This window comes from Phaenicophaeus curvirostris, chromosome 1 (assembly GCF_032191515.1).
Source record: "Phaenicophaeus curvirostris isolate KB17595 chromosome 1, BPBGC_Pcur_1.0, whole genome shotgun sequence".
NCBI classification, from domain to species: domain Eukaryota; kingdom Metazoa; phylum Chordata; class Aves; order Cuculiformes; family Cuculidae; genus Phaenicophaeus; species Phaenicophaeus curvirostris.
The window spans coordinates 34984412-35010066 of NC_091392.1; the positions used below are offsets into that span (position 1 = coordinate 34984412).

Consider the following 25655-nt stretch of genomic DNA (forward strand, 5'->3'; position numbering starts at 1 on the left):
TCCGAGGGATCTGTTTCAATTGGAGAGCTCTGTAACCCTTCTTAATGAGAAAAAGGTCTGTCTAAGCTTGTTGAATGGACTTATAGAAATGTGCTCAAAGATCATGTTGAGTGCAGATCTAATAAGTGAGAGGAGTTAGGTGAGCAGAGCTAGCTGTCACAGGTGCTGTGACAATAGTAGTGTAGGGAAAAAACTTACACAGAATTAAATGTTATCTAGCATTGATTGCATCCTGTGACACTCCTGCATTCTTTAATGTAACTATTGCAAAGGCCAAAAAGGGGAGTTTACCAAGCTGGAAGAGGGAAGAAAAGAAGAGAGTGAGAGAATGGAAAGAAATGCCAAGGGGACAAAGTTGGAATGTGCACAAAAAGCAAACTCATGATCTGGAAGTTCTCTTGGATCACTGGCCACAACAACATCAGAAGCAAGTGAAAAGGTAGTTTAGTTCTCTAGGGAGTTTAGTTCTCTAGGGTGACTGATGTAGGATCTCCTTTTTCTTAGGAAAAAAATGTGTTCCTCAGCAAACAGAGAGGACTTTTTTGGAGGGTGTTATTTTTTATCCCCTTGCTGTCAAATAGATAGAATTAACTGTGTTTAAAAATCAATACAGCTGCTGCTGAATGCCCTCTCTGTGCTAGTACTGAGCTGTCTGAGTGAAAAGGGAAGAAAGCTTTTGCATAGGCTGGACCTTCAGGTACAAGGAGAGGAGAACACATCCTGTGTTTCAGTCATTTTTTTTGCTGTGTGTCTGGAGTGACAGCAGTACAAGGGACACAGCCATCCAGTGGTTACCTCGGGTCTTCTATACCAGTAGGATAAACAGGTGCAGAAGGACATCCTCCTCCTTATCTGGCTTAAGTTTTTCTAATTCAGGTATGTGCAGGTGTATGCATGCTGTGTGCACATTAAATATTTTTCACCATTTCCACTTGAAATACTGTAGAAAAATTGTTTTATTGTATCCTATGAAAACTCCAGTGCTTCCAGAAAGCAAACTAGAGTTCATCTTTATTCTTGAGAAGATTTGCACTGGTCGTCTTGCCTGTTTCCTGAGGACACTGGCCTTCCACAGACCTTAAGTACTGGGAGGCTGGCGAGTGTCTGTAGGAAAAACAGTAACGGGAATGTCTTCTCTCTTTCTAAGGTACAATAAGAATGGAGAAGATCTGAACAGAAATTTTCCTGATGCCTTTGAACATAACAACGCCAGCATTCAGCCAGAGACTCAAGCAGTAATGAACTGGATAAAAAATGAAACGTTTGTTCTCTCAGCAAACTTGCATGGGGGTGCCCTGGTTGCCAGTTACACCTTTGATAACGGTAACTCAGGTAAGCCAGTAACGCATTCTCTACTGCACAGCTGATTTGGTTTAGGAACATTGACTAACAACATTTATAAGGATTTCTGGAAGGTTTTTCCAGCTTTTGAGCTGGGGTGGGCAGACTTTGATAAGCCCCATCAAAATTCACTGCCTGATATGGCTGTTTGGGAGATGTCTCTGTACGTAAGCCAGCGCTGGATGTTTTACCAGTAATGAAAGTTACTTGATGACTGTCTTTATCCTGCAGTTACTGGCTCTTTGCAAGGCTATAGCAAGTCTCCAGACGACGATGTCTTTATTCACTTGGCAAAAACCTATTCCTATAACCATGCCAGCATGCACAAAGGCCTTGGGTGTGACAACAGACCAATGTTTTCAGAAGGCATTACCAACGGGTATTCCTGGTACCAGCTGGAAGGTGAGAATGTCAGCAATATTTTTTTCAGCTGCTTCAGTTACAATGTTCTTGTTTTCTCCTCTGTCTTTGATGATGAAAGGGTTTTACCCAGAGTAGAGGGTTGATGAGGGGAGCAAGCAAACGCGTTCATGTGGATTCTCAGAGAAGGACGCGGGTGCTCGCAGACTCTCCCAGTCAGCAGTTAGACAAGTGAATGAAGCACTTTCTGCTGTCTAGGTGCTTCTGTGCCCTTTCTTAAGGCCTGTGCAGATTACACACACACACCTGCAAGCACTGGTGTGGCACCAAGGTTTGTCCTTTCAGAAAGCAAACTAATCTTCTGTTCATGTGGCATCCTTTTTTAAATGCTTTATTACTGAAATAAATATTTTCATTACTGCATAGTGCAGCCTGGTAGAACATGGATGGGTCCTGTGTACTGTGGCACTGTGTGGTGCCTTCACAGTCTGAATTCAGAGATTTAAAAGGCCCTTAGGGTGGCTTTAGCAGTGGCAAACTCTATGCCAGCCTGTGAATTTATCTGTTCCTGTTTAGTTGGGCGCGCTTGAATGAATTTAAGTCAAAGACCCACCCTTCCTCAGCCATAATAATCATCATTTCTGAAACCCCACTGTGCTTTAGAAAACAACACCCTACATGTAACTGGAGTAATTAAGTTGGTTTTCCACAGGAGGCAGTAAACAGGAGTGTGGCATTAAGGAATAATTTATCTGATTTATTTTTCTAACAGGCGTGGTGCAAGTACTAACATATTAACTCTCCTGTTTTTCTTCTAGCTTGAAATTGTTGCTTCTCTGCAGCTGAACGTGGTTTGTTTTATTTCAATTTTTAGGTGGAATGCAAGATTACAACTATATCTGGGGACAATGTTTTGAAATTACATTGGAGCTGTCGTGCTGTAAATATCCTCCAGCAGACCAGCTGGAACAGTTCTGGAGAGACAACAAAGTTGCTCTGATTGAATATATAAAACAAGTACACCTAGGTAGGTATGGAGAAGGGGAAGGGAGTTAAAACTGATCCCAGGCCAGAAGGCAAAGTAGGAACTCTTTAGCAGCCTGGGTCAGCATCAGAGCTTGCAGGTGAGGAGCTCTGGTGTGAACTTGGGAGCTGTACCTTTCAAGGAAGGATCTGAACAGGGAGTACTACGAGGTGAAGGATGGGTAGGGGAGGAGAACTTAGAAGTATGTGTTCAGTTCTGGGCCCCTCACCACAAGAAGGATGTTGAGGCTCTGGAGTGAGTCCAGAGAAGAGCAACGAAGCTGGTGAAGGGGCTGGAGAACAGGCCGTATGAGGAACGGCTGAGAGAGCTGGGGATGTTTAGCCTAGAGAAGAGGAGGCTGAAGGGAGACCTCATTGCTCTCCACAACTACCTGAAAGGAGGTTGTAGAGAGGAGGGAGCTGGCCTCTTCTCCCAAGTGACAGGGGACAGGACAAGAGGGAATGGCCTCAAGCTCTGCCAGGGGAGGTTTAGGCTGGACATTTGGAAAGGGTCCTTGGGCACTAGAATAGGCTGCCCAGGGAGGTGGTTGAGTCACCTTCCCTGGAGGTGTTTAAGGCACGGGTGGATGAGGTGCCGAGGGGCATGGTTTAGTGTTTGATAGGAATGGTTGGACTCAGTGATCTTGTGGGTTTCTTTCAACCTGGTTATTCTATGATTTTATAAATCATTTTCTGTTTTAGTTCCCTTCAGTAACATAGAAGTGACGCATGATGCTATCGGATGTGCTTGAAGTCAGCAAAACAGCCTTGGAGTGCATCCAGGAACAAATACTCTAACTTTTTTGGGGAAGGCAGCTCACTGCAATTACAGGTTGTGATCTTTCTTTCCTCTTCCTTTTTCATAGGTGTCAAAGGTCGAGTTACCGATAGGAATGGGAATCCTATTCCCAATGCCATTGTGGAAGCCAAAGGAAGGCCTCATGTCTGCCCTTATCGGACAAATCAACACGGGGAGTACTTTCTTCTCCTTTTGCCTGGGACCTATGAGATCAATGTAAGTGGGCGGCCTCAGTACGTTGTTTGTTTCTAATTGCATTGAGTTGCTGGTTGAGCACAGTGACTGCATCCTTCAGGCCAATGAGCAGAACTTGTTCAAGCCACACACAGGAGCTGTAAAGATTCCTTAGCAGATTTAAAAGAAAATAATATTTTGAAACACAAGCGAGCAGAAAGGGAATCCTTTGGTACAGTCAGATCTTGAGTCCCCAGAGCGTCTAGAGATAAAGACTTTTCCGACCTGGATGGTGGAGCCAGCTGGGATGAGTGTCTGGACCACTGTGACGCTAGTGTGGGGTGTTTGAAACAAACTGCAGAGCTCCTGAAGTGTGAAGAGGTGGAAGCCAGGATCCACAGAGCCCCAGGCAGTGATGGGCTGGCAGCACCATGAGTGCCAGTTCCTTTCCTCCACTTCTCCGTGGAGGCTCTCAGTAGCTGGTGCTAGAGCCCATGCAGCATGGGCTCTGCCTTCAATCAGCTTGAATTACGCTTAAGCGTAATTGCAGGATTCCCCCTCTAGTACAGCATGTGGTGCCCCCTTGTTCTAAATAAATATTCTGTTACTATCTCGGTTTTTGGGGAGTTCAGTTTTATTGCTACTATGTAAACACTTTTCTCTCATCCTGCGTTCTTAAGTTTGTTTAAAACTCTTCCTACACATCAGAAGTGTAAGGCAGCACTTGACATAATGATTGTTTCACAGCTGAATTCAACATTTCAAACCAAGTAAGGAATCTTCCATGTTTGCTTCTAGGCTACTGTACCGGGATTTAAATCAATTGTGAAGACAGTGGAAATACCTGACAACACTGGGAAATTCAGCGCTTTGAAACAAGACTTCTCTTTCTCGGAGGTCTCCCTCCCTTTCTCGGAGGTCTCCCTCCCATCAATAGTTGCTTCGTGTCCCAAAACACCCCTTTACAAAGAGCTTGAACTGTTTTCAGCCGCAGCAAAACCAATTCCACACGTCTTGGCTTTAATAACCGTTGTGCTTGTAATTTTCAAATAAAGCCTGAATGACATCAGGGGGCAAGGCAAAACCTTCCCGCTCAAATGTGGCTTCTCAGACAAGGAATTGTATATGCAGAAGAATGTATGTGTTTATAAATCAAATTCTCAGATTCACAGTATTTTGTAAAATTATATTTTGTAAAATACTGGCTCAACAGTCAACGTTTTACTTCAATTGTAATAGCCTGTGATATTTTTCTACATAAGTATTTTACTCTCAAGAAATTCTGTCCGGCCTACGGAGACGACTGCGGAGTTTTGATGCAGAAAATACAAACACATCCTCAAGAATCTGCTAGGATTGTACTGCAAATGTTTCATGTAAACTCAGGTTCCTCATTGAGCCAACAGCTAAAGTGCCACACAACTGTAAGTAATTCAAGTCTAATTTTTCGTAATAAAGCTACTGCTGTCAATGAGGAATGATATTTTTACATATGCTGTTTCTTACCTGGACAGATGAGACTGCTCAGGGCTGAAATAAGTTAGAGACCAGTAACACAGAGATATTGTTAAGACCAGAAGGAAATGAAGTAAGCGTGCACCAAAGGGCTGTGTAGCTGGAAGCCTGATGATCATCTGTGTCATCGGGAAAAAAGAGAGGAACTCTGGTCTCTGAAAATGGTGTTGTCCTAAGACAGAGCTACTGAAAGCAACGTGGGAACTGTCATCGACAGCTTCGTACTGTTAGTGTTGTTCCTTTGTTACTGAACTCGCTATGGAACAGAACTGCATACAATTCTGAATTTTTTAATCCCAGTAGTTTTAGCAATGACATTAGACTAAGTGTTCTGTTTCCCAGCCCCGTTACTGGATGTGCCAGAAGCTGGCAGGACACTGGGCAGTGAGCAAACCACGGGATCCTTTTGCAGAGGCTGTTTCAGTGGCGGCTGAACTCCCGCTGTCCCCCCAGCTGGGCTGAACTGCCTGCAGAGTTAGCAGATTCCTTTCCCCTTGCCAGTTTCAAGTAATTTCCAGGGCCCTTTGAAGCTGTCCAATAAACACAAAATTTATCAGGAAAAGCCAGTCAGTACCATCCCGTGTTTATTTTAAACCTTTATCTGCCCGTAGTTTTCTTAAGCAACTTCAAAAGTAACCAGAAACGATTCTCTTTGGAAACATCACTCTTTCCTGTACACAGTAAATAAAAAAGGCAGGAATGCAGTTAATCTTTTGCTGCCTTTTTAAACACGGCACCTCTGTGGAAGGGATCCTCCTGCCTGTCACACCAAGTCCTGCCAGCAGGGCTGTGCAGTTTACGATCAGCCACTCGCCTGCTGGCTGCCTGGGTTCTGCGCAGCGTAGAAAGCGTTAAACATGCTCTAGAAATTCAAACAGCAATGCGGTGTGTGCAAGATCCTGGGTTTTGAATGTTTTCATCCTATCCATTTGAGTTTTCTGCCTTTCTCCCCTGCTCCTTAACTGCTGTGGACTGTTCACCCGTAAGAGTAAATAATTATCTGCTAATCCTGCCCCTAGTCCTCGGTTCTGATTCTATCACCTACAGCAAGACCCAGAGAAAGCTCGAGTTTAAAATCTTCCTAGAGCACGAAATCTGTGAGAAGCCAGTGGCCCCACAGCCAAGTGAGGGCAGAAAGCCTGCACGCTGCTTCACAGCATTAAGAACCTGTCAGAAAACCAAGCAGAACTTCTATCAAATCACTGACATGAAAACAGAGGACCGAGGCATATATAAACAAATCTTTATTTAAAGCTTTTAAATGGAACACACCATTTAGTTTCCTCAGAAAAGGAAAAACTGAAAACAAAGTGACAAACACAATACACACAAAAATTTGTGCCTTAAATGCATCTACGCTCCGTGTGATTAGAGTGGATATTTCGATTAGAGTGGATATTTGTATTTTAATGGTTACAGAGTGTGGTGGGAGGTGCGAGGGCTCGCTAGAACGTACACATCATGGCAGGTCCTTGAAAGTGCAATCATCTAGGAGCAATGGCAAAATTGCATAGTTATTTAAACTTGCTATAAACCGGTCTGTTTAATTCATTTACAGTTGGACTTGATCTCAAAGGTCTTTTCCAGCCTGGGGTGAGGTGGCTTTTTGGTGGTTTAGGTTGTATGTGATCATCACGTTGATAGCTGCTCATTGAGCTCAAAACCAAGACCTGTCCTTTAGAAGTCAAACAGTTAAGTTAAAGCAACCTCTGCTCGAAAGCGGAGACAAATTTTACACATGGAACACACACACGACAGAGCCACTTATCCCTCGAGGCTTTCAGTGCATCTGTGATAAATTATAAACAAGCACTTCAGTAAAAAGCAACATATCTTCACCTTGAGGGAGTGCAGGCTGTTGGTAAAAGACCTTTTTTAGGTGGAGGGGGTGTTGTGTTCTGCTTTTCATTGCTTGTGCAACCTTACAACAACTCACTCCAGGTAAGACTTTGACTCGGACATGGATGAGCTGGAAAAGTTCAGTTAGTCGGGTAGCTGGAAGTACAACAGCGCAGGGACGTAACGTGCTTTGTAAGCACAAGGGGGACCCTAAAGCCCCTCAGAGCCTGCATCCACCTGCCAGCACCGTGAACAGTCGAGAGCTCAGAAGAGCTGCGCACGCTGCCTTTCCACGAGTCTGACACAAGCACACATGTTCCATGCTTTTTCCCACAGGGAAGCACCACAAGAGTCCCTTTACGCTGAACGCTGCACAACAAAATGACAGATCCTCCTGGGATAACTGCTGCGCCATCTATGCAGCAAGTCAGCATGCTGAATAAACAAACTGCTTTAAAATTAAGAGCTCTAGTTCTAAAGCTGCGCCCTAACACGACAGCAGCTTCAGATTAAGATAGGAATCTTCACTCCTATTTGAATCCCATTTGTTCATTTCCGTTTATTCAGTTTCATTATGCTTGTAATAATTTTCTAATCTCTTTTCTGAAAGGACACAATTTTCTAGAACAATTATTGATGCTTTCTGTAAGGATGAGGAATTGTATTTCCCTTATATTAGTCTTTAAGGGGAAGAATCTGCCTGAAGCCTTGCATATGGCCTCATAACCACACAGAAGTTTCAGAGACAGCAGCGTTTAAATAAATTCACAGCTAACAGAACTCAGCGGTAGGATCGTACCACACTGTCAGAATAAACAACAGGCTTCAATCAATTAACACTTTATAGCACTTTTAGCCTTTCCAAATCAACCTGCTCACCCAAGCAGCAGCCGCAGCCTCCTGTGCAGCACAACACAGCACCCGCTTCACCCAGGGCACCCAGCAACAACGTGAACAACCAACACTCGGGGGATGCTGCTCCACAGAAGGTGTAAAATTCAATAAAATCAGCAATCCAGCTACATCTGTTTCAGCTGTGCAAGTTTTTTTGAGTAGCAGACTTCATAACCAACAAATCTTAAGTGAAGTCTCTATACTAAAAGTTCTGAAGTATTTTAATACTCTGTGCTTCTGGCCTTTTTGAGAGATGCCAAGACACTGAAACAAAGCAATTTTGCCATCTGCCTCAAATGTTGCACTTTGCTCCTTGCGTCGAGTTTAATTTCAACACTAATAAATGGCTACAGAGTGAAAAAAAGTCAGATTTAATAAATAGGTTTTTTACTTTATAAGAAATAATAAATGCAAATTCTTGTAGCATGTGGATGTAGCTGCCTTAAGTGCACAAAGGAGCAGGCTAAGACAGTTATTGAAACTGGGTGCTGTCACACTCCCTCAGCATCAGGCCATCCCTCCAGCTTTCCTGACCTCATGTTCAAAGGCAAAACTGCAAATTAACCCCTTGCAAATTAACATCACCCCATCTTCCAGACCGTGACTTCTGATGTTAACAGCACAACGAAGCAGCCCATTAGCTTCCTGCCTCTACTCTGAGAGGCAAAAGCATTCCCAAAGTAAACAAACGCCATCAAAACACTTTTACCTTACTAATACCGCACCAGCCTCCCTCTCTACTTAACAAATGTCATTCAGGGTCAATGCAGTTGTTTCTAGGGAAGGAAAAAGGAAAACAAAGCCATATATCTTCCTACACACCTCAATCTGAATATAATCTAAATATTTCTCTTTTTTAATGCTACAATTTCTTAAATATTTGTCTCGTGGCTTTTATTTACTCAGGATGCCTATTTCTGTATCTACACACGTACCAATATACTAGGTCAATAAATTAGAGCTCAAGACACTAACTGTAAGCAGAATATTTACAAACTGCAATAAATTAAAGATTAAAGTGTGTGCAATATTAAATAAGGATCTCAAAGTACTATCAATCAACTTCTGTACTGAGGTTTAGTCAAACCTTGTGCTGCTACTGGAGGCCAGAAACAGGTTTAAAGGCTAGAAAGCACAGGCTGATAAACCCTAGGCCGGTGACCCTCACCCACGGGTACTGAGCACACACCACGGTTACGGCGCAGAGATGGACCCACAGATCTCAGTTGTTCAGGCTGAATTCTTGGCCTGGGCTGAGGCTGCAGCATCAAGTATGCAGACCCCAAACCCCAGGCGCCCACTGGCCTGCCAGCATCTCCTCTAGGAACTGGAACAGACGTGGATACGCATCACTGCCTTATTTATCAGGTATGCTTGGGATGGGGGCAAACAAGCCAAACCTTAAAGCCTTACTGGAAATTGTTAATAATAATATAAAGCCACAAAATATAGTTCAAAATAAAGACTCATTCTGACACAGTAGCTTGCTATGGATGCAGAAAACAAAACTACCAATTTCCTCAGCATTGCATGGAGTAGAAGGTACTTCCCTGGCTATTCTCCACAACAGAAAACATGCCAGGTAAGTAGCTTTAGATAATAAAAGGGAAAATTCATTATGCCGTATGCTCCCACTTTACCTTTTGCCAAAACAGAAAGCGTTGATGGGAGATGAAATTGGTTTTAAAGAAAAATCCCGAAGCTGAGTGATCATAACCAGCAAGGACCGTCACTATGACTGCACCTGCCTTCCTGGGAGCACAAGTTTTGGGTTTTTTTAAATAAAGAGATGACTTAAGGGGACTGACTGAAGAGAATGCTGAGTGGGATGGTAGAGCTTGCCCCAGGAGGAACTAGGCAGGAACAGCTGCTCCTCCAGCTACACAGCCATCAAGACAAAGGAGACAGTGCAATAGATGAAGTCTTTAAAGTACAGTCCCTGCGTTACCAATGCTCCTCCTGAATACACGTCTACAATTATCTTTCGGCTACAGATTCCAGACCCCATCTGACCGCTGGTTGGTTCTGACCTGCAGATGCAATGGATGAGCCTCAGCAAGCTCTACTGCATTTGAGTTTATCAAATAAAAAAATTGAGAATAATAAATAGGAAGCAGTGTGACTTCCAGCAGGCAGCCACCTGCCAGAAGCATCACCACTTGACAAATGTAAATAGCTGCCCAAAGGGCTTCCCTGTCTCAGGCTGAAGGATGATCAAATCCCAAGAAAGGTTTCTGCTGCCCAAAAAGACTTCCAGCCACCTGCACGGGCTTTACAAATGGCAAGGGGCAAGAAATTCACAAACAAGAATCTGAAAAAACACACACAGCTGGGGTTCATGTTTTGGTTCAGTTAAGATGAATTATGGCAAAACTTCAGATACACCAGTACCTTTTAGCAGCATTTTTCAAAAACCAGCTCAAATGTAAAAATAGAAAGTGACCGATCCCAGTACTTCAGTCTTTACCTATAGAGTTATTTCTTTGGAGGCAAGCAACAACCCAGCATTTACTGAGTCCCTCCTGTACAGCTGTGTGTCCTTCTTCCAGGTACTTCCTCATCTTCCAGGCATCTGCAGCCTTGTTTTACAGATAGCTTATAGTAGAGTGACTGTTTCAGCTCCAACACGAAGGTAATTACAACAGTCAAAGTCTTTGCATTAACACTCAGGCGTCACCAGTTTTGTCCTGATGTTTAACCTCGGCCTGCAGGATGGTAACGGCACAATTCCTGTATTTCGGCTACATCTCCATTCGTGGCACTCCCTTCACTACTTCTTTGGCATTCTCTACTGCGCAGATGATCAGCAACTACCTGCACAATTAAAAGGTGCTAAAAACATACAATACCTCATGTAATCTTATTTTAAGATTTTTTTTAAGATCAACCTTATTTAAAGATTATTTAAATACAACTCACTGGTACGGAAACTGTCCACCTGAAAAACAGCTCATCTGGGTGATCTAGTTAGCCTGAAGATACCCAAGCTTAGAAAAATATACACGTTACCTTCTCTAACCACACTACAGAACTGAATCAATTAGTAAACTCCTTACTAAGGGAAGTAAGTTGCACTGAGTTTTGACAAATTACAGTGAGGAAATGAGAGCTAAAAGCAGTGAAGGACAGGTCCAATGAGACCACTTCTGAGTTGGCCAAATACTCTGCAAAAGGTTTTCAGGATTCTTGCAATAAGGGCAGAACCAGTGTAACTTGGAAAGACTACCGAATTTTAAAAATGTCTCTGTGAGCTAGACCTACACAGTTTCTTTGTTTCTGCAGAGGAAGGTGGACTTTTTTTCCCTTAACTATATTTACTCTAGCAAACATAGTGACCAAGCTGCAACCTAAACTGCTTAAGTTGTTTTTAACCTCAGCAGTTTAGGTTGCAGCTTGGTCACTATCTGACTGGATATTCCATAGCATCTCCTTCACTTATCTTGCCCATTCCAAATCGTTTCTCACTCTGCTAAAATAATAATCAGGATAGTACAGGCCTCCAAACCTATAAAGAATTTTAAAAGCTAGTTTCTCAGTACAGTTAAGAGATAATTTTAAGACTGACTTGAATCAATGACTTCGCAGGGCACACACAGCCCTGAGATGCAAACTATAAAAATACAGGACACACAACAGCCTTTTCTATTTCCAAAACCCTAAATGGTTTTCTATTGCCTCTTTCCCCACTTCCTGGCAAGCACTCCCTTGTCATGTGATTACCAGGAGGAATTAAAGGTCTGGGAACGAGGGAGACAAGATTCTATTAATTTGCTTTATTGACTTTTTCAGAGGGCTCTAGTGGAACCTAGTGTCTTCTCCAGGCAACACTGGAATCTAGAGAATCTTTTAACTTCTTAAGAGGAGGAACTCACATTAACAAACTCTTCAACATGCCTCTCCTCTCATAATCATATATTTTGGGGTTTTAATATGTGTATTTAATCCAGTAAAAAATAAAGTCACCGACTTGTGTAGAACATAAAACACTTGGGAGAGGCAAGTAGGTTACAGGAATCAGTTCTTTCTGTTGAGAAGGATTTAAACTCTTCAAGCTGACTTTTGAATATTAAGCTAACCCCTTAACAACTCCAGTGCATTTATTTCAGCAATTACTTTTTACACCAAGTGCAAAGAGACTCAAAATATCAATTTTCCAATACACATACAAAAATAATTTCTTACTCTCTTAACCAGTTTATGAAGTTTCTTTTGCTGCTTGCCAGTCAACATCCACCTAACTAAAATAAGTTAGTACAATCATTTGTATGGGCTGTCTGCACACCGGACAGGGTTTGTTCCTCTTCTTCAGTTTCCTTGCACATGTAAAACACGACATGAGGTGTCCTGTTTTGCCATGTACTATGCAGCCATTTTTAGGCCTGCTCTGACAAATGACGCAGGGCTCTATGCTGGTAACAGGCAGACTGGATTCTGTGCTTTCCTCTTTGTCTTGCACTTCTCTTTTCTCAGGTTCCTTATAGTCCTCCTGACTGCTACAAAACATGCTGCTCGACGTTGATGGCTGAGAATAATCTTCACTTTCCTGGGACTCAGAAATTTGTGCTGCTTTATCCTCGTTTTCCTCCAAAGCTGGTTCTTTGTCTTCAATCATTTTCACTTTCTTGCAGTCAGGAACATCAAAACCTTCTTCAGCCTCTAGGGGGAGTGAACTTTCCAGCTTGCTCTTTTCAGATTTTTCACTCTTTTCAGATTTATCACTCTTTTCATCTGGAAGCCAGTCCTCTCGCAGAGCCCAGCATCTGTGGCAATGTCGTGGAAGCGGAGGATTCATTTCGCTACATTCGGGACACTTCCAATAATCCTTTAGTGAATTAAAGGTTGGAACAGCTTAAGCTACTTGTAACACAACTTAAGTATTCAGAGATCATAAACAATTTATTTCTGCCAAAATAATAGTTATCTTGAGCTACTGAGCGGTTTCTAACTTAAAAATTCCATTCAGTGTTTGGCCCCATTTTACAGTTCTAGACTGAAATAGTTCTTGATTTTAAAAAGACCCTAATTTTCCTTCTATTTACAGTAATCTGTAAAATAAAAGTAGAGGCAGAACAATCATTTACTATTTCTTATGTAAAACTGAAGAATTCAGACCACAAAAGTCTTGAGAGAACCTTACGGAAAACGTTCCTGATCAAGTGGTCACCATTCCCATTACTTTCAAGAACTGACTTCCGAAATGGAAGCTCTTCAAGGGACGTTCAACCTGCATGATGCTAAGCTGTGGTGTGCCAAACGGCCAGCTGAGGGCACTCCGACTCTGCAGTATCGCTGAGCCATTTGAAAAATGCACCGCTGACTCGGGAGGCTGCTGCACACGCTACACTGAAAATACGCTACACTGAAAATACGCCGCTGTCTCATTAAAAACACGTTTCATTTTTAAGGACAAAGGCCCGGCTAAGAAATAATCCATGCCACAGGGGAATGAGAGCCAAACCAACCCAAAAATTATTTAAAAGATTCAAATTCAAACTACAAGATTTTGGGTTGAGTCCTTCATAGCATCAGTGACACCAAAAGCTTCAGAGACCAATTTTAGTTCCTAAAAATAGATATATTTTTCCACACATAAGCCGTGCTATGTTTTTAGGTGGTGTTTTACACACACAGAGTAAAATCCCTCAGTCCTACAGACCAGCAGGGAACTGGAGCATTTCAAACAGTTTTGGACAACAGCTTTGCTCAAGCTTCAACCGTGAAAAGCAAGTATAAATAAAAAGGTGCACTGCTTTTTAATTCCAGTGTGTGCTTTTTTCCACGTCTGCATACGTTGCCTCAACATCCCCAAATTTCTTCCCACGCTTCAAGAATGGTCTCACAGAATTCAGAAAATGCATCAAAATCTATTAATTTTACAGTACTGTCCTGAAAACAAGTTTGCCTTCACATCTGTATTGCTACAGATCCCTCCACGCAAGTTGTACAATAAAACTAAAGATTCTGATTTACTGGAAGTTTTTTTACACAACTATAAAAAATTATTTTACATTTTGTTCAAACATTCAGATTTAGGCTCCAATTTTTTTCATGGATTAGAAGTTTACCAAGCTTGGGGTATTTTTTAAATATCAAGGTTCCTTAATAGTCACGTGTTCAGTAATTAAAATAGTCTTGGAATCTTCAAGCATACAAGAAAAAGTTGATTTAATTCAGAAAAAAAAAACCAAACCCAACCCAACAAAAAAATATCACTGGTAACCACGGAATTCATCTCTACTCCTTGATCTACTCTGTTTGCCCAACTTATGCTTTGCCAGTCATGCTTTTTTACTCACAGCTAGAGAAATCTCTGGATCTTCATCAAATGAATCAGCATCACTGTCTTCATCCTGGTAAATAGTCAGCTGATATACCTGGTTTAAATAAAAAGTAGTATCAGTGTAATTGGGTTTTGGCATTCAATCAAAAATCTGACAGACTCTGAATCAAATGTAATAAATAGCACACATACATTAATTTACATTTCCAAGTAACTCCACAAAACCTGATGACTGGTTTGGGGGAAAATTCTGTTCACACTTGGAACACACTGTTTGAAGAAAAATGTAGACTAGACAGAAGGTACCACTTTCAAGATCAGAGGTGTTCTTGCCTCTGCTCAGCACTGGTGAGGCTGCACCTCAAGCAATGCGTCCACCTCTGGGCTCCCCAGTGCAGGAGAGAGGTGGAGCCACTGGACAGAGTCCAGCAAAGGGCCACTAAGTTGATTAAGGGGCTGGAGGAGCTCTCACATGAGGAAAGGCTGAGTGGGCTGGGACTGTTCAACCTGGAGGAAAGAAGGCTCTGGCAGGATCTTATCGATGTGTATAAATACCTGAAGGGAGGGTCTAAAGCAGACCGAGCCAGGCTCTTTTCAGTGGTGCCCAGTGACAGCATCAGGCACAAATGTCAACGCAGAAGATTTTTTTCTGATCAGGAGACACTTTATTACTGTGAGGGAAACCAAGCACTGGCACAGACTGCCCTGAGCAGCTGTGAAGGCTCCATCCTTGGAAACATTAAAAAGTCATCTGGACATCGCCCTGGGCAATCAGCTCCACCTGAGCCAGGGGGCTAAGATGACCTCCAGAGGTACCTTCCAACCTCAACCACTCTGCAACTCTCAACACTATTGCTGGGAGAGGAGCACATCTCAATCCCTTCTTCCTTCAAACCCTTGTCTTATCTCAGGGTGCAGCTCCACAGCACTATAATTCGGGGTACATCAGTACGGTCAGTTCCCTTCAGCCTTTCAAGTACCACAATCACGTACATCCCTGGCAAATTCTGCCTCTGGTATTAACCATCTTTCCATGAGCTGATTCTCCTCTTTGAAGTAACATAAAACTAACCTAGGAAAAATAATTCTCCACTTCATTCCTGACAGTTCAGTTATCTAAATCTCACGAAAACTATGACAATCACAATTTGACTATCTTCTTACGTCCTAATGAGAATTTCTAAAATTGTGTTTCAGCATCTCTAAGAAACATTTGTATTCATGGAGGCAAATGATTCAGAAATATCTCTTTGTAAAGAGTTACTAGTAAAGTTTACATTCAGTATCACAAGTGTTATCAAAGCTCAACACATACTTCTATAATTAAAAATGTACAAACAGGCTGCCATCGACTCCAACAGCCAGTGAGTGAGGTTAGACATGCTTCTCCATACCATCAAGAGTCTGTTTCAGAGCCTATGGAACCTTAGTACCATTCTGGTTACTGCACCGTTCTGGTCACTGCTTGGTGGGCCTGTGATGCTGACCCAACTGAACAGGCATGTAAATTTGATTTAACGAACAAGTTGATGCAGTTTGTCACAACAGCAAAGACAGTTCTGCTGGAACCTCAACATGAATTATTCCTTTAAGTTTGCTTCCCCCACTCTTAACCCTCGAGTCAAAAAAAAAAAAACCACCAAACAAAACAAATATGCACCTCATCATCTTCATCTGTGAGCTCCTGTCCTTCTTCATTATGGCTATAGTCTTCTGAATAAACAGACTCAACTTCAAATTCTACACTGAACTGGTCGGAAACAGAACTGTGGTCAAACCAGTCGGAGTTTTCACTTAATGAACTAGCATCAAGATCCTGAAAAAAAACAGAGAGAAAGAAAGTAGACATTGAAACCTCACCGCTGAGTCCACCATTTGTTCTCACTAGTCCCTATCCATAACTGTTAAGACAGCTCATAAGATAAACCTGAACTAGTTAGTATAATTAGCTATGGAGGTAATGAGACCAGCTGCTGTAGGCAGAGTATCTTTTATGAGACAAATTATATGTCATAAAAACAAAACTACATCTGAAAGCCTTTTGTCAGCTCTGTCTGTATTAGAGGCTGCAGTTGCCGTCAACCTACAGCCAGCTTCAAGACTGCTGCTACTATTTCGCAAAGGTTCTCATAAAAGATGAAAGAACAGTTGCAAGAAGATGGTCTATTTTGGCTGTGTCATTGTATTTTCTATCCTCAATTAACCAAAATCAGACAGAGTGCCTAAACAACTATAAAATATCAAAAGTGAAGACAGAAATAGTTCTGTCAATTCAGAATACAGTATGTATTCTAGGAATACTAGGAATACTATTAGTTTTAGCTCTTCATGACTTAACCTAACCACAGATATTTTTGCCACAGTGTTGCTGAAAACAGCAATACAAAAAAAAAAATCACTCAAGGCTTAGAAAATTAATACAAGGTATCACCAAGTCAGTACTACCTGCAGTTACTGCAGCTGTACTGTAACTACAAGATGCCCAGAAGCACCAACTATTCTGAATTATGGAACAGTCGTGACTGATCTTCTTCTCTCAGCATTCTAAGAAATACTTAATGTAAAACACAATTTATATCCGGCTTTTTTTTTTTTAATACTGTGCCAAGTAAGAATCTGTTTTTTAAAGAATATCAAGAATTAATATTTAAAAAAATTTCTCTTCAGTTTTGTCAGAAGATCTTTGAAAAACCCCACTCCACCCAAACATCAACTTTTCTTCCAGCACCTTTTCCTTGCCTAGACACCACTGAAGGAACTGTTGTTTTTAATTAAGAACATGCTGTTTAAAGGCGTGTATTTGCACTTGTGGTATCCGCAAAATTTGTACCACAAAAATATATTATTTTGACTTACAGGAATGGAAAGAGAATCTGTTGAATCACTGCTATTGCTCCTTTCGCGGCACAGACCACTGACTACACACCATGAGAGGCTTTCATCAAACGTCAACGAAATGCTGTCTGACTTGTGGCGTTTTCTTCTGTCACTATGCAGATCATCTGAAGAATTTTCTTCTGGGCATATTCAAGAATTTGCATTATTCCAAAAACATCTATGCAATGTGCACTTTTGAATGTTTTTAACAGAAGCTTAAAATAGTATTCACTTATACAGTAATTTAAGAAAAGTCTTTTGGCTATTATTTTATGGGGAGAAAAGGCACCAAAAACCTCTTTAAAAGACACAGCAACAGTGAGAAACACAAAAAGTTTAAAATATTCTGGAAAACCCTGTTTCAGGGGCTGGTTTTCCCCACTTGTCCCATCAGTACAGCTTGTAAATGGCAGTCTCCACATGCAGGAAATAATTGCAAATTTGGAAGCATTTTAACTCCCATTCACACAGGGCACATTATACCCCTCCTAATTTTAAGGAATAACAGTCAGCAGACAGAAAGGCACTTTTAGAGGACTTCTTAGTCCATCAAAGAATTTGGAAGGAGACAGAGCAACCACCTCCCATCTCACATGAATACTAAGGTCTCATGCTACGCAAGGTAAGTTTGCGTTCTAGTTTCAGATAACTCAACAAATTTATCAGTTAATAGCTGCACTATATGCAATTGTATTTACTCAACCGGATTTTTCTAACAATGCATTTCACCACACACTAGCATGAAAATCTTCAGTGCATACTGAGTAAAAATTGAATTGAAATTGAAAGCATTGCTGTAAGCTATGCTTATTAAATATGCTTGGTATGAAGGAAAAAAAGACAATACTTTTTAAATCTATCATGTTTTGAAAAAAAAAAATCTGTAACAGCATAACGAGTAGGGGGACAGCATTTTAAGAGTAGGCAAGTCAAAATTCAGCTCCACTGACTTCTAAGTGTTTGCTAATAAACAATTTTACTTAAAAAGGCGTTGCAAATTCAGTATGTAAGCACAGTGGAGTGAAAACTCCCCAAGAGGCTTGACAGCTTGGCTCAGCAAACCTCATTAAGAGCCTGCTGCTGCCTACAGGTGCCTTTTGCACCCACTCTCTATGGCCCAGCTTCTCCCTTGCCTCACAAAACACATCCTGACAATCCACGAGTCTTCAAGTGTTGAATCTTTCATTGTAAAAGAAAAGAGAACAAAACACTTGTACATACTTTGAGATTTCTCTTACTTTCCCTTGGTGCTTCTTGGCTCAGCCCCTTTCTTTTCTTTTTTCGCCCTGTGAGCCCCACCAAATTTGGTGCCCCCAGGCCCAAGGGTTGCTCCTGTCCATCGTTGTCCTCATTTAGTTGTCATGGCTCCATGCTGTACTGATACTGTATCACCACAAGGTTTCTATATACTATATAAAAGGGAGCCGCTACCATCCCAATTTAACAAGAATAGTGGTTTAAAAGGAAGATTTCCTATAAATTAGAAAAAAAGTGTATATAAAAACACTATATTAAAAGAACTTTTAAGGTTGTAACAAACTAATAAATGGATGCAAAGGCAAAGTTAATAATCAAACCTACAATAAGTAAGCACAACACAGGACCTTACGTGCTCCAGGTCATGCCTAAATATTACAGGTTATGATGCATAACTGAGACTTTCCATCCTTTCATTAGTTTGTTACAACATTAAAACATCCTTTTAATTTAGTGCAAACCGCTCAGAAACGCAGCACAGTTTTGGACTGACTAACATGACAGTGGCCTATGGTGAACACAAAAAAGTGCTACAAGAAAGCCAAGGAACTGAAAAATGTTCCTGAATAACTGAAGACACAAGGCTGTTATCTATGCTAACTATGCAGTGAAAGAAGACAACAGTCTTCACTGCCCAGGCAATTACTGGGCAATCACTGCCCAGGTAATTACAACCATCAAGTCATGAGGTAACAAATTCCACAGAACAGTATTTAGGTAGAACGGTAGAGAACACTTCCATTGAGAGATTTAAAGTCATTCTGATTTATGTGATCAGTTTGTTATTTACTAATTATCGCATGAAACATTCCACATTTTGAAAAATGCATCTGCTGGTGATTACTGAATAACCACGGTAAAGAGAAAGAGGAGACAAAGACAATGATTAAGGCACCAGACTTTTTAAAAGCTCCGAATGAATGGTAAGGAATCTAAATATATGCAAAATCACCCCATGTTGCTACCAGACCTTTGATGTCTTTGCCACCAATCGAAATCCAATGAAAACTGCTTTAGAGAGCAAACAAAACTGTAAAACTTTGTGGCTGTCTACAGAGAGATCTGAAATGAGTTTGACTACATTAGTCTACTACAAATAGAGTTCTTATGAAGATAATTAAGTCCTGCCGATGTGAACAAGTTTAAGAGATCTGTGGAACAAGTTATTCCACTGTCTTATTAACAGTTCTAGAGATCCAAACTGCAACATGACACTGGAGGAATCATGTATTTCTAGACTGAACACTTTGTTTCAGATAAGCACAGAAACATGAACAGTATTGGTCAGAATCTTTCTAAGCCAGGAAGGCAATAGAGTACACTTTTTATTTTAAGTGGCCACGCTACTGAAAGCTTTGCAGCATCAATCTGCACATACCAGATTCGCTGTGTGTTCTCCTCCTGGAAGATGTAGTTGGCCGGGAAGTCACATTTGATGAAGTCTGTTTCTCTTCTAACTCTTGCATGGATTCCTGGTTAACAGAAATACTGAATAAGCCTGAGCACAAACATGAGGTAAAAGGCTGGAATCAAATAATGGCAGCCAAACAATTGAGGCTATTGTGCAAAATGAAATACAATTTACATCTCAGAACATGTATTTAAAACAAACAAACAAAAATCACCTTTAGACCATTTTCTTCTTCGAGCTGGAATCTGGCATCATCCTCTGGTGTGTCAGCAAGCCCAGAGTCTGGAAACAAATAAACAAACAAAACCGTTAAAACAGCACAGAAGAAAAAGTCACTTTAAACCTCAAAAATATGGGAGTAAAACAAGGCAGAGAAGTTAACTGCACAGATCATTTGCAAAGTGAAGAATTTACAATCCAGACAATCAATAAACTATCTTTCAAGAAAAGAATTTGAGAGACAATTTAAGTTTGCAAGCTTAATAATAAGCGATAATAAAGAGTTCATATTTCCTATCTTCTGCAGCTGAACACTTGCTTTGAGGAAGAATCAGAAACAAAGGATGATTTAGTACAGATTTAGAAGCCAACTGACAAGATGGCTTGAATTTTTTAACTTCTGGTTCACTCCTTTTATCAGCCAAAAGTTACAGCTATACTGAGCTTTTTCACACTGCAGGAAAGATGACTGTAGGTACCGATACTCCACTTAGGGAGAGGCTATCCACAAAGTTACCACAAAGCTGCTTTTTGAAGTACACAGACTTTCTGAAAGAGGACTCAGTGTAGCTGAGGGTGACCAGCTCTAAATGTCCTCCATATTCAGCTTCAAAAATTAAACTAAAGAAAGAATGAAAGGCATTTGTTCTGACTTCACTGCTGGCACAAGTTCAAAAGCTAATTTTTTATATTAAAACTTTTTATGCTGTTGATGGCTTTATGTGTAGGGAATGCAAGCAAATGACTAATTTTTCAATATAGTCCTCTTTGTGTTCAGCTCTGATTGTGCCTGTTCTTGTTCTTGTCTGACAAAATTACCCCAAAAAGCTGGTTTTATTCCCCCACCCACAAGAAGAGTGTTATTTGCTTTGATTCAGTATTGATGATCACTCTGTACAGCAGTGTGTAAAGCCGAATTGCGGATTAAGGAGAAATTGACATTATCCGATGCCTACATGCAATTCCTGCAAGTTGTCTTTTCCCTACTACTTTTTTCCCCAAAACAACAGGTCCTCCCAAACTAGCTTACCTTGTTGATTGACCGCTATCAGATTCTTGGAAATCATTGAATATAGTCTCCTTAGATGGGGATAAAGAAAGAGATTTTGCAAGTTAGCTACAGGTAATTATAAAAGACAGCTTACCATCCTTGAAGATGCTAAGGATTAAAAAAGACCATACGCATTACGTTCTCCACCACTTCACAACCAGACTCTCAGGAAAAAACATCCCATTTTACCTGTGTTCTTTTACTGAAAAGCTTGTTACTCCAAATAAATCCCCCAGGAGATCATTTGCACAGTGTACAATATGTTGCTGTTTCTCATCATATAACTGTTTAGACATAATATATTGTCCAAGATAGAATATTACCTGTAAAATAAATGACATACACAGACAGTAAATACCGAGTTTATGCTGTTCCAAGTTTAAGAGAAAACACATTAAATTGCTAAACACCACCTAACAAGTCATCAAGAAGGGAACAATAGGAGTCCCCTGTCTCACCATCTTCTAGATAAGGTGTGAACTATGCTGCCCACCATTCACCCCACAAAAACTCCTCCAACCTCTCTGTATTCACAGAGATCTGCCTTTAATGATTAAAAGTTCTCACCTCCTTCATAGTAAATGTGTCCTTTTCTGCACCAGCTAACTTTAACAACTTCAACAATAAGGGCTTTGGTTTGACCTATGTAGGGAAGAAAAACAGTAAGCACCGATTATTCACCACACAAAACACTTTTTATACAGGTCGGCTTCCTCCTGAATTGATCCAATACACAAACACACAATGACATTAAAACCTACCCTACCCACATCTAAGTTTTTTACTTTGCGAAGTTAAACTTAAAATAACTTGAACTCAATCACACTAAACTTCTCACACACTGTACATCTTATTTTAAAAATCTGAACTTTCATCGGTATGCAGATCCCCCGATTTGAGCTACAGGATTCATTTGGTGGTTCCAAATTCAGGGCTGGGTCCTAGAGAATTCAGCTTGACTCCTTTGGGTATTACAGTGAAGAGGAGGGCAAACAGACCCTTGCGACTGACTATCTGTCAGGTCCAGAGTGCAAGTCAAAGCAAAGCACTAGTCCACCTCTCTCCTAGTCTCTTCCCGTAGACACCGAAAATGCTGGCAAGTAAAACTCTCTAAGACTTGTTCTTGAGTTCCAGAGAGCAAGCATCCTTTTTCAGGCCTGAGCAACATGCAGGAGCTATATCCATCAATTATGTGCAACGAGACAAAGGCTAATTACAGAGTTTATTTCCCACTTACATAAATTTTCCCAGAAACCTCATGCATATACTATTAATTTCCAAGATTTAATTTTAATGTTATGAAACTTTGCAACAGTCAAAACTCTTGCTAATCTGGAGCTGGCTCCAGCTCTCTGCTTGACCTTGGCTTCAAGATAGATAAAAACTCCAAACAAAGGTGATTACAGAAGAGACATCTGTTCAGCACATTACTTTATCATTTTCAATCAAAGAACAGTGTCTGAAAAACACCATTTTAAAGAAAACATGCTATCAGAGTGACATTCTAACTTGCAAAAAACACAACTGCTTAAACAAAACTTTAGCTTAAATGAAAATATTCCCCTTTGAAATATTCTACATATTTTATCACTGTGACTAGGGCTTCAGTTTTGTTTTTGCCAGCTGGCTGAAGACTTACCACCCCCAAGGCCGCAATGGCCTCCCAATGCTAGCAGAGTTATATTTACAAACAGTCTGTAACAATATCCGAGACAAGGAAGAGTTAAAGAAAAACAGAATAAAAAATTAAAAATAATTTTCCTCCCCTCCTCCTGCCCCTTTCCACCTTCTGGCCAAAGTGTCCTGATCCCATTCACTGCACTGTTCCACAAACAGCACTGCCAGTACCAGTGCAGGAGATGAGAAAAGCTGCAGGGGCTGTCTCAGTCGCAAAAATGATGCCTGTGGAGCCACTGACAGTTCCCAGTGCAATATATTGTAGTACTGCCACTTTGACAGCAGCACGACCAGACTAAGAATGCACTAATTTTATCTACGCTAACATATTCCCCAAAATAAGAAAACAATATTACAGAAAAGAAACATTTTATAGGAATGCATGAATAAAATATCGTGAGACAAGGAATAAAAGCTTAAGGAAGGGAGGGTAATTTTCCTACATTCCTTTTCAAATAGCTGCTAAAACCAACTAAGTTTTAGTGCATTGACAAGAGATTAGTTGCAAGATTCACACAAGCAAGTCTGTGGACAATGTTAAATATCTATCTATTCATCCCTTCCTCAGTGCTGAATTATTTAAAGCACACGGCATATATTAGTTTCATAAAGTAACTTATTGAACTACTAGTGACAGCTGAGCAAAGGAAGGCAAAGCAGTTTCAAATCTCAGAATCTGCAACTAGACCCACAGGTTCAGATTCTTTTACTCCCCAGTTCCTCTCTCCCTTATTCCTCCAAGTAAGAAGCTCTTCTGCCACAGAGATCGGACAGCAGATGACAGCATCATATCATGATTTAAAAAAAAGAAGAAGCAAGCGAAAAAAAAAATCAACTTTGGATAGACTCTGGTCTGTTACTTCGCTTTGTTAAGTTCTGCTATCAGCCTACACTTTTAAGCTTTACCCTTCTACAAGAAAAATAATCTAGTTCAACTGCCACCGTACACAAGTCGTTTTTAAATGTTAGCTCAGCGTAATACACAGGCTTCCATCCTCAGGAAAACAGAGACAGCAGAACTGTCATCGTGCCACAGAAAGTCTGGACATGCAAAGCAGAAAGGCTCTTACGACAACTTGCATACGAATTCCAGTCGAAGAGAAAGAAAAGTGTGAAATTAAAAAAAACGCTTCAGTTTTAATAACAAGATTACTTCACAAACCGTGCACGTTTTGCACAACGGATATGATCCCCAACTCCTCAGTTATGAACTGTTAACAATTTTCACCACGAAATATTTACTAAGATCAAATCGAACCATAAGATACTTTCTTTTAAAAGGAAACAACTACCTCTCTACAACTATCTGAAAGGAGGTTGTAGAGAGGAGGGTGCTGGCCTCTTCTCCCAAGTGACGGGGGACAGGACAAGCGGCAATGGACTCAAGCTCCGCCAGGGGAGGTTTAGGCTGGACATTAGGAAAAAAATTTTCACGGAAAGGGTCATTGGGCACTGGAACAGGCTGCCCAGGGAGGTGGTTGATTCACCTTCCCTGGAGGTGTTTAAGGCACGGGTGGACGAGGTGCTAAGGGGCATGGTTTAGTGTTTGATAGGAATGGTTGGACTCGGTGATCCGGTGGGTCTCTTCCAACCTGGTTATTCTATGATTCTACGAAACAACCCGACTATCTCCAGGAAGACCTGTCTCCAGGAAACAGCGCGGACCTAAACCATCGCTCTCAGACACGAAGGAGACGCTTCCTTCACGGGTACAGGGCGAGGAGAGCCCGTCCTCCCTGCCCTGCCCGGCTCCTCTCTCCTCACCGCACCCTGAGCAAAGCTTTCCTTTCTAAATTAAGAGAGAGAACCCCCCAAAAAAAAACCAGCACGAAAACCCCGCGCGTCCAACCAGAGCTACTAACCAGCGCCTCTTGTTCCGAAGCGGTGACAGCGGAGGCGTCCGGGAGGGAGGACATCTCGGTGTTGCACATCTGCCTGCGAGCGAAAGGGAGAACAACCTCGCAACGCGGAGCCCCCGATCCCCGGGGGGCGGTCGGTGCCGCCGGAAAGGGGGAGGGAGGGGAGACTGTGCCCCGGGGGGATGAACCAGCCCGTCCCGGGGGGCGGAGGAGCAGCCGGGACCCCCGCGGGATGGGGGAGCAGCCGGTCCCGGGGGAGCCGCCGCCCCGAAGCTGCCCACTCACCTCGGCGCCCTCACGCGGCCCGCGGGCCGAGGGCGGCGGGCCGAGCCCTATATAGCGCCGCCCGACAGGCAAGTCGGGGCTTGGCCGCGGCCCGACAAGCCCGAGCATGACCCGCCCGGGCGGAGCTGACCGAGCTGCGCGGGGCTGAGTCACCCGAGGGGAGAAAGGGGGCGGCGGCCTAGACAACGCAGCCGCGGCCCCGCACCGCTCCCCTCCCCGCCGGCCCCGAGCGAGAAATACCGCCCCACCCCACCCCACCCCACCCCCCCATCAGCCCCCGAGCGAGGCGAAGTCCCCCACGCACCGCCAGCCGCGCCGCTCCACCGCCCGGCCCCGCGGGCCCTACCCCGACGCGCCCCCCGGCGCTGCCGCCTCGGCCGCCATCTTGGAGCGCGCCCGGGCCTCCCCGCCTCGCGGCCGGGGGCGGCGCGCGCCTCACACCCCCCTCTTCCCGCCAGGCGCCCCCTCGCGGCCGGGGAGGGTGCGGGGGACACGCCCGCTCCTCGGGAGCCACGGGGATAAACCGTGCGGGGCCGGTACGGGGAGTCACTGCTGTTACAGCAGCTGGAGTGGTTTGATTTGAGCAGCAAAGCTGGTGAAGGGGCTGGAGAACGGGTCTTACGAGGAGCGGCTGAGAGAGCTGGGGTTGCTTAGCCTGGAGAAGAGGAGGCTGAGGGGAGACCTCATTGCTCTCTACAACTACCTGAAAGGAGGTTGTAGAGAGGAGGGAGCTGGCCTCTTCTCCCAAGTGACAGGGGACAGGACAAGAGGGAATGGCCTCAAGCTCCTCCAGG

General features: G+C 42.5%; 2 protein-coding genes across 4 annotated transcripts in view; one reads left to right on the plus strand and one right to left on the minus strand.

Annotated features, from left to right (window-relative positions):
• The window catches only part of CPM (carboxypeptidase M), a 35631-nt gene extending 30460 nt beyond the window's left edge, over positions 1–5171 (plus strand). For both annotated transcript variants that reach the window (XM_069852469.1, XM_069852460.1), the window contains 5 exons: positions 1148–1332; positions 1573–1743; positions 2576–2728; positions 3591–3739; positions 4496–5171. In XM_069852469.1, coding sequence (XP_069708570.1) covers positions 1148–1332; positions 1573–1743; positions 2576–2728; positions 3591–3739; positions 4496–4750 — 913 coding nt within the window. In that variant the 3' untranslated portion in view covers positions 4751–5171. The remainder of the gene's footprint in view (positions 1–1147; positions 1333–1572; positions 1744–2575; positions 2729–3590; positions 3740–4495) is intronic.
• A 1268-nt stretch (positions 5172–6439) lies between these two features.
• Positions 6440–24652, minus strand: MDM2 (MDM2 proto-oncogene). Of its 2 annotated transcripts, none has more exons than XM_069852447.1 (10): positions 24580–24652; positions 21608–21682; positions 21230–21363; positions 21020–21069; positions 19985–20052; positions 19738–19831; positions 17082–17239; positions 15886–16041; positions 14242–14319; positions 6440–12767 (listed from the first exon to the last, which is right to left on the minus strand). In XM_069852447.1, exons 1-10 carry the CDS (start codon positions 24646–24648, stop codon positions 12180–12182), a joined length of 1470 nt encoding a protein of 489 aa, XP_069708548.1. In that variant the 5' UTR covers positions 24649–24652; the 3' UTR covers positions 6440–12179. The 2 variants fall into 2 exon arrangements, with proteins under 2 accessions (XP_069708548.1, XP_069708539.1); XM_069852438.1 differs by having other exon boundaries at positions 17082–17242.
• Between the last annotated feature and the right edge of the window lie 1003 nt (positions 24653–25655).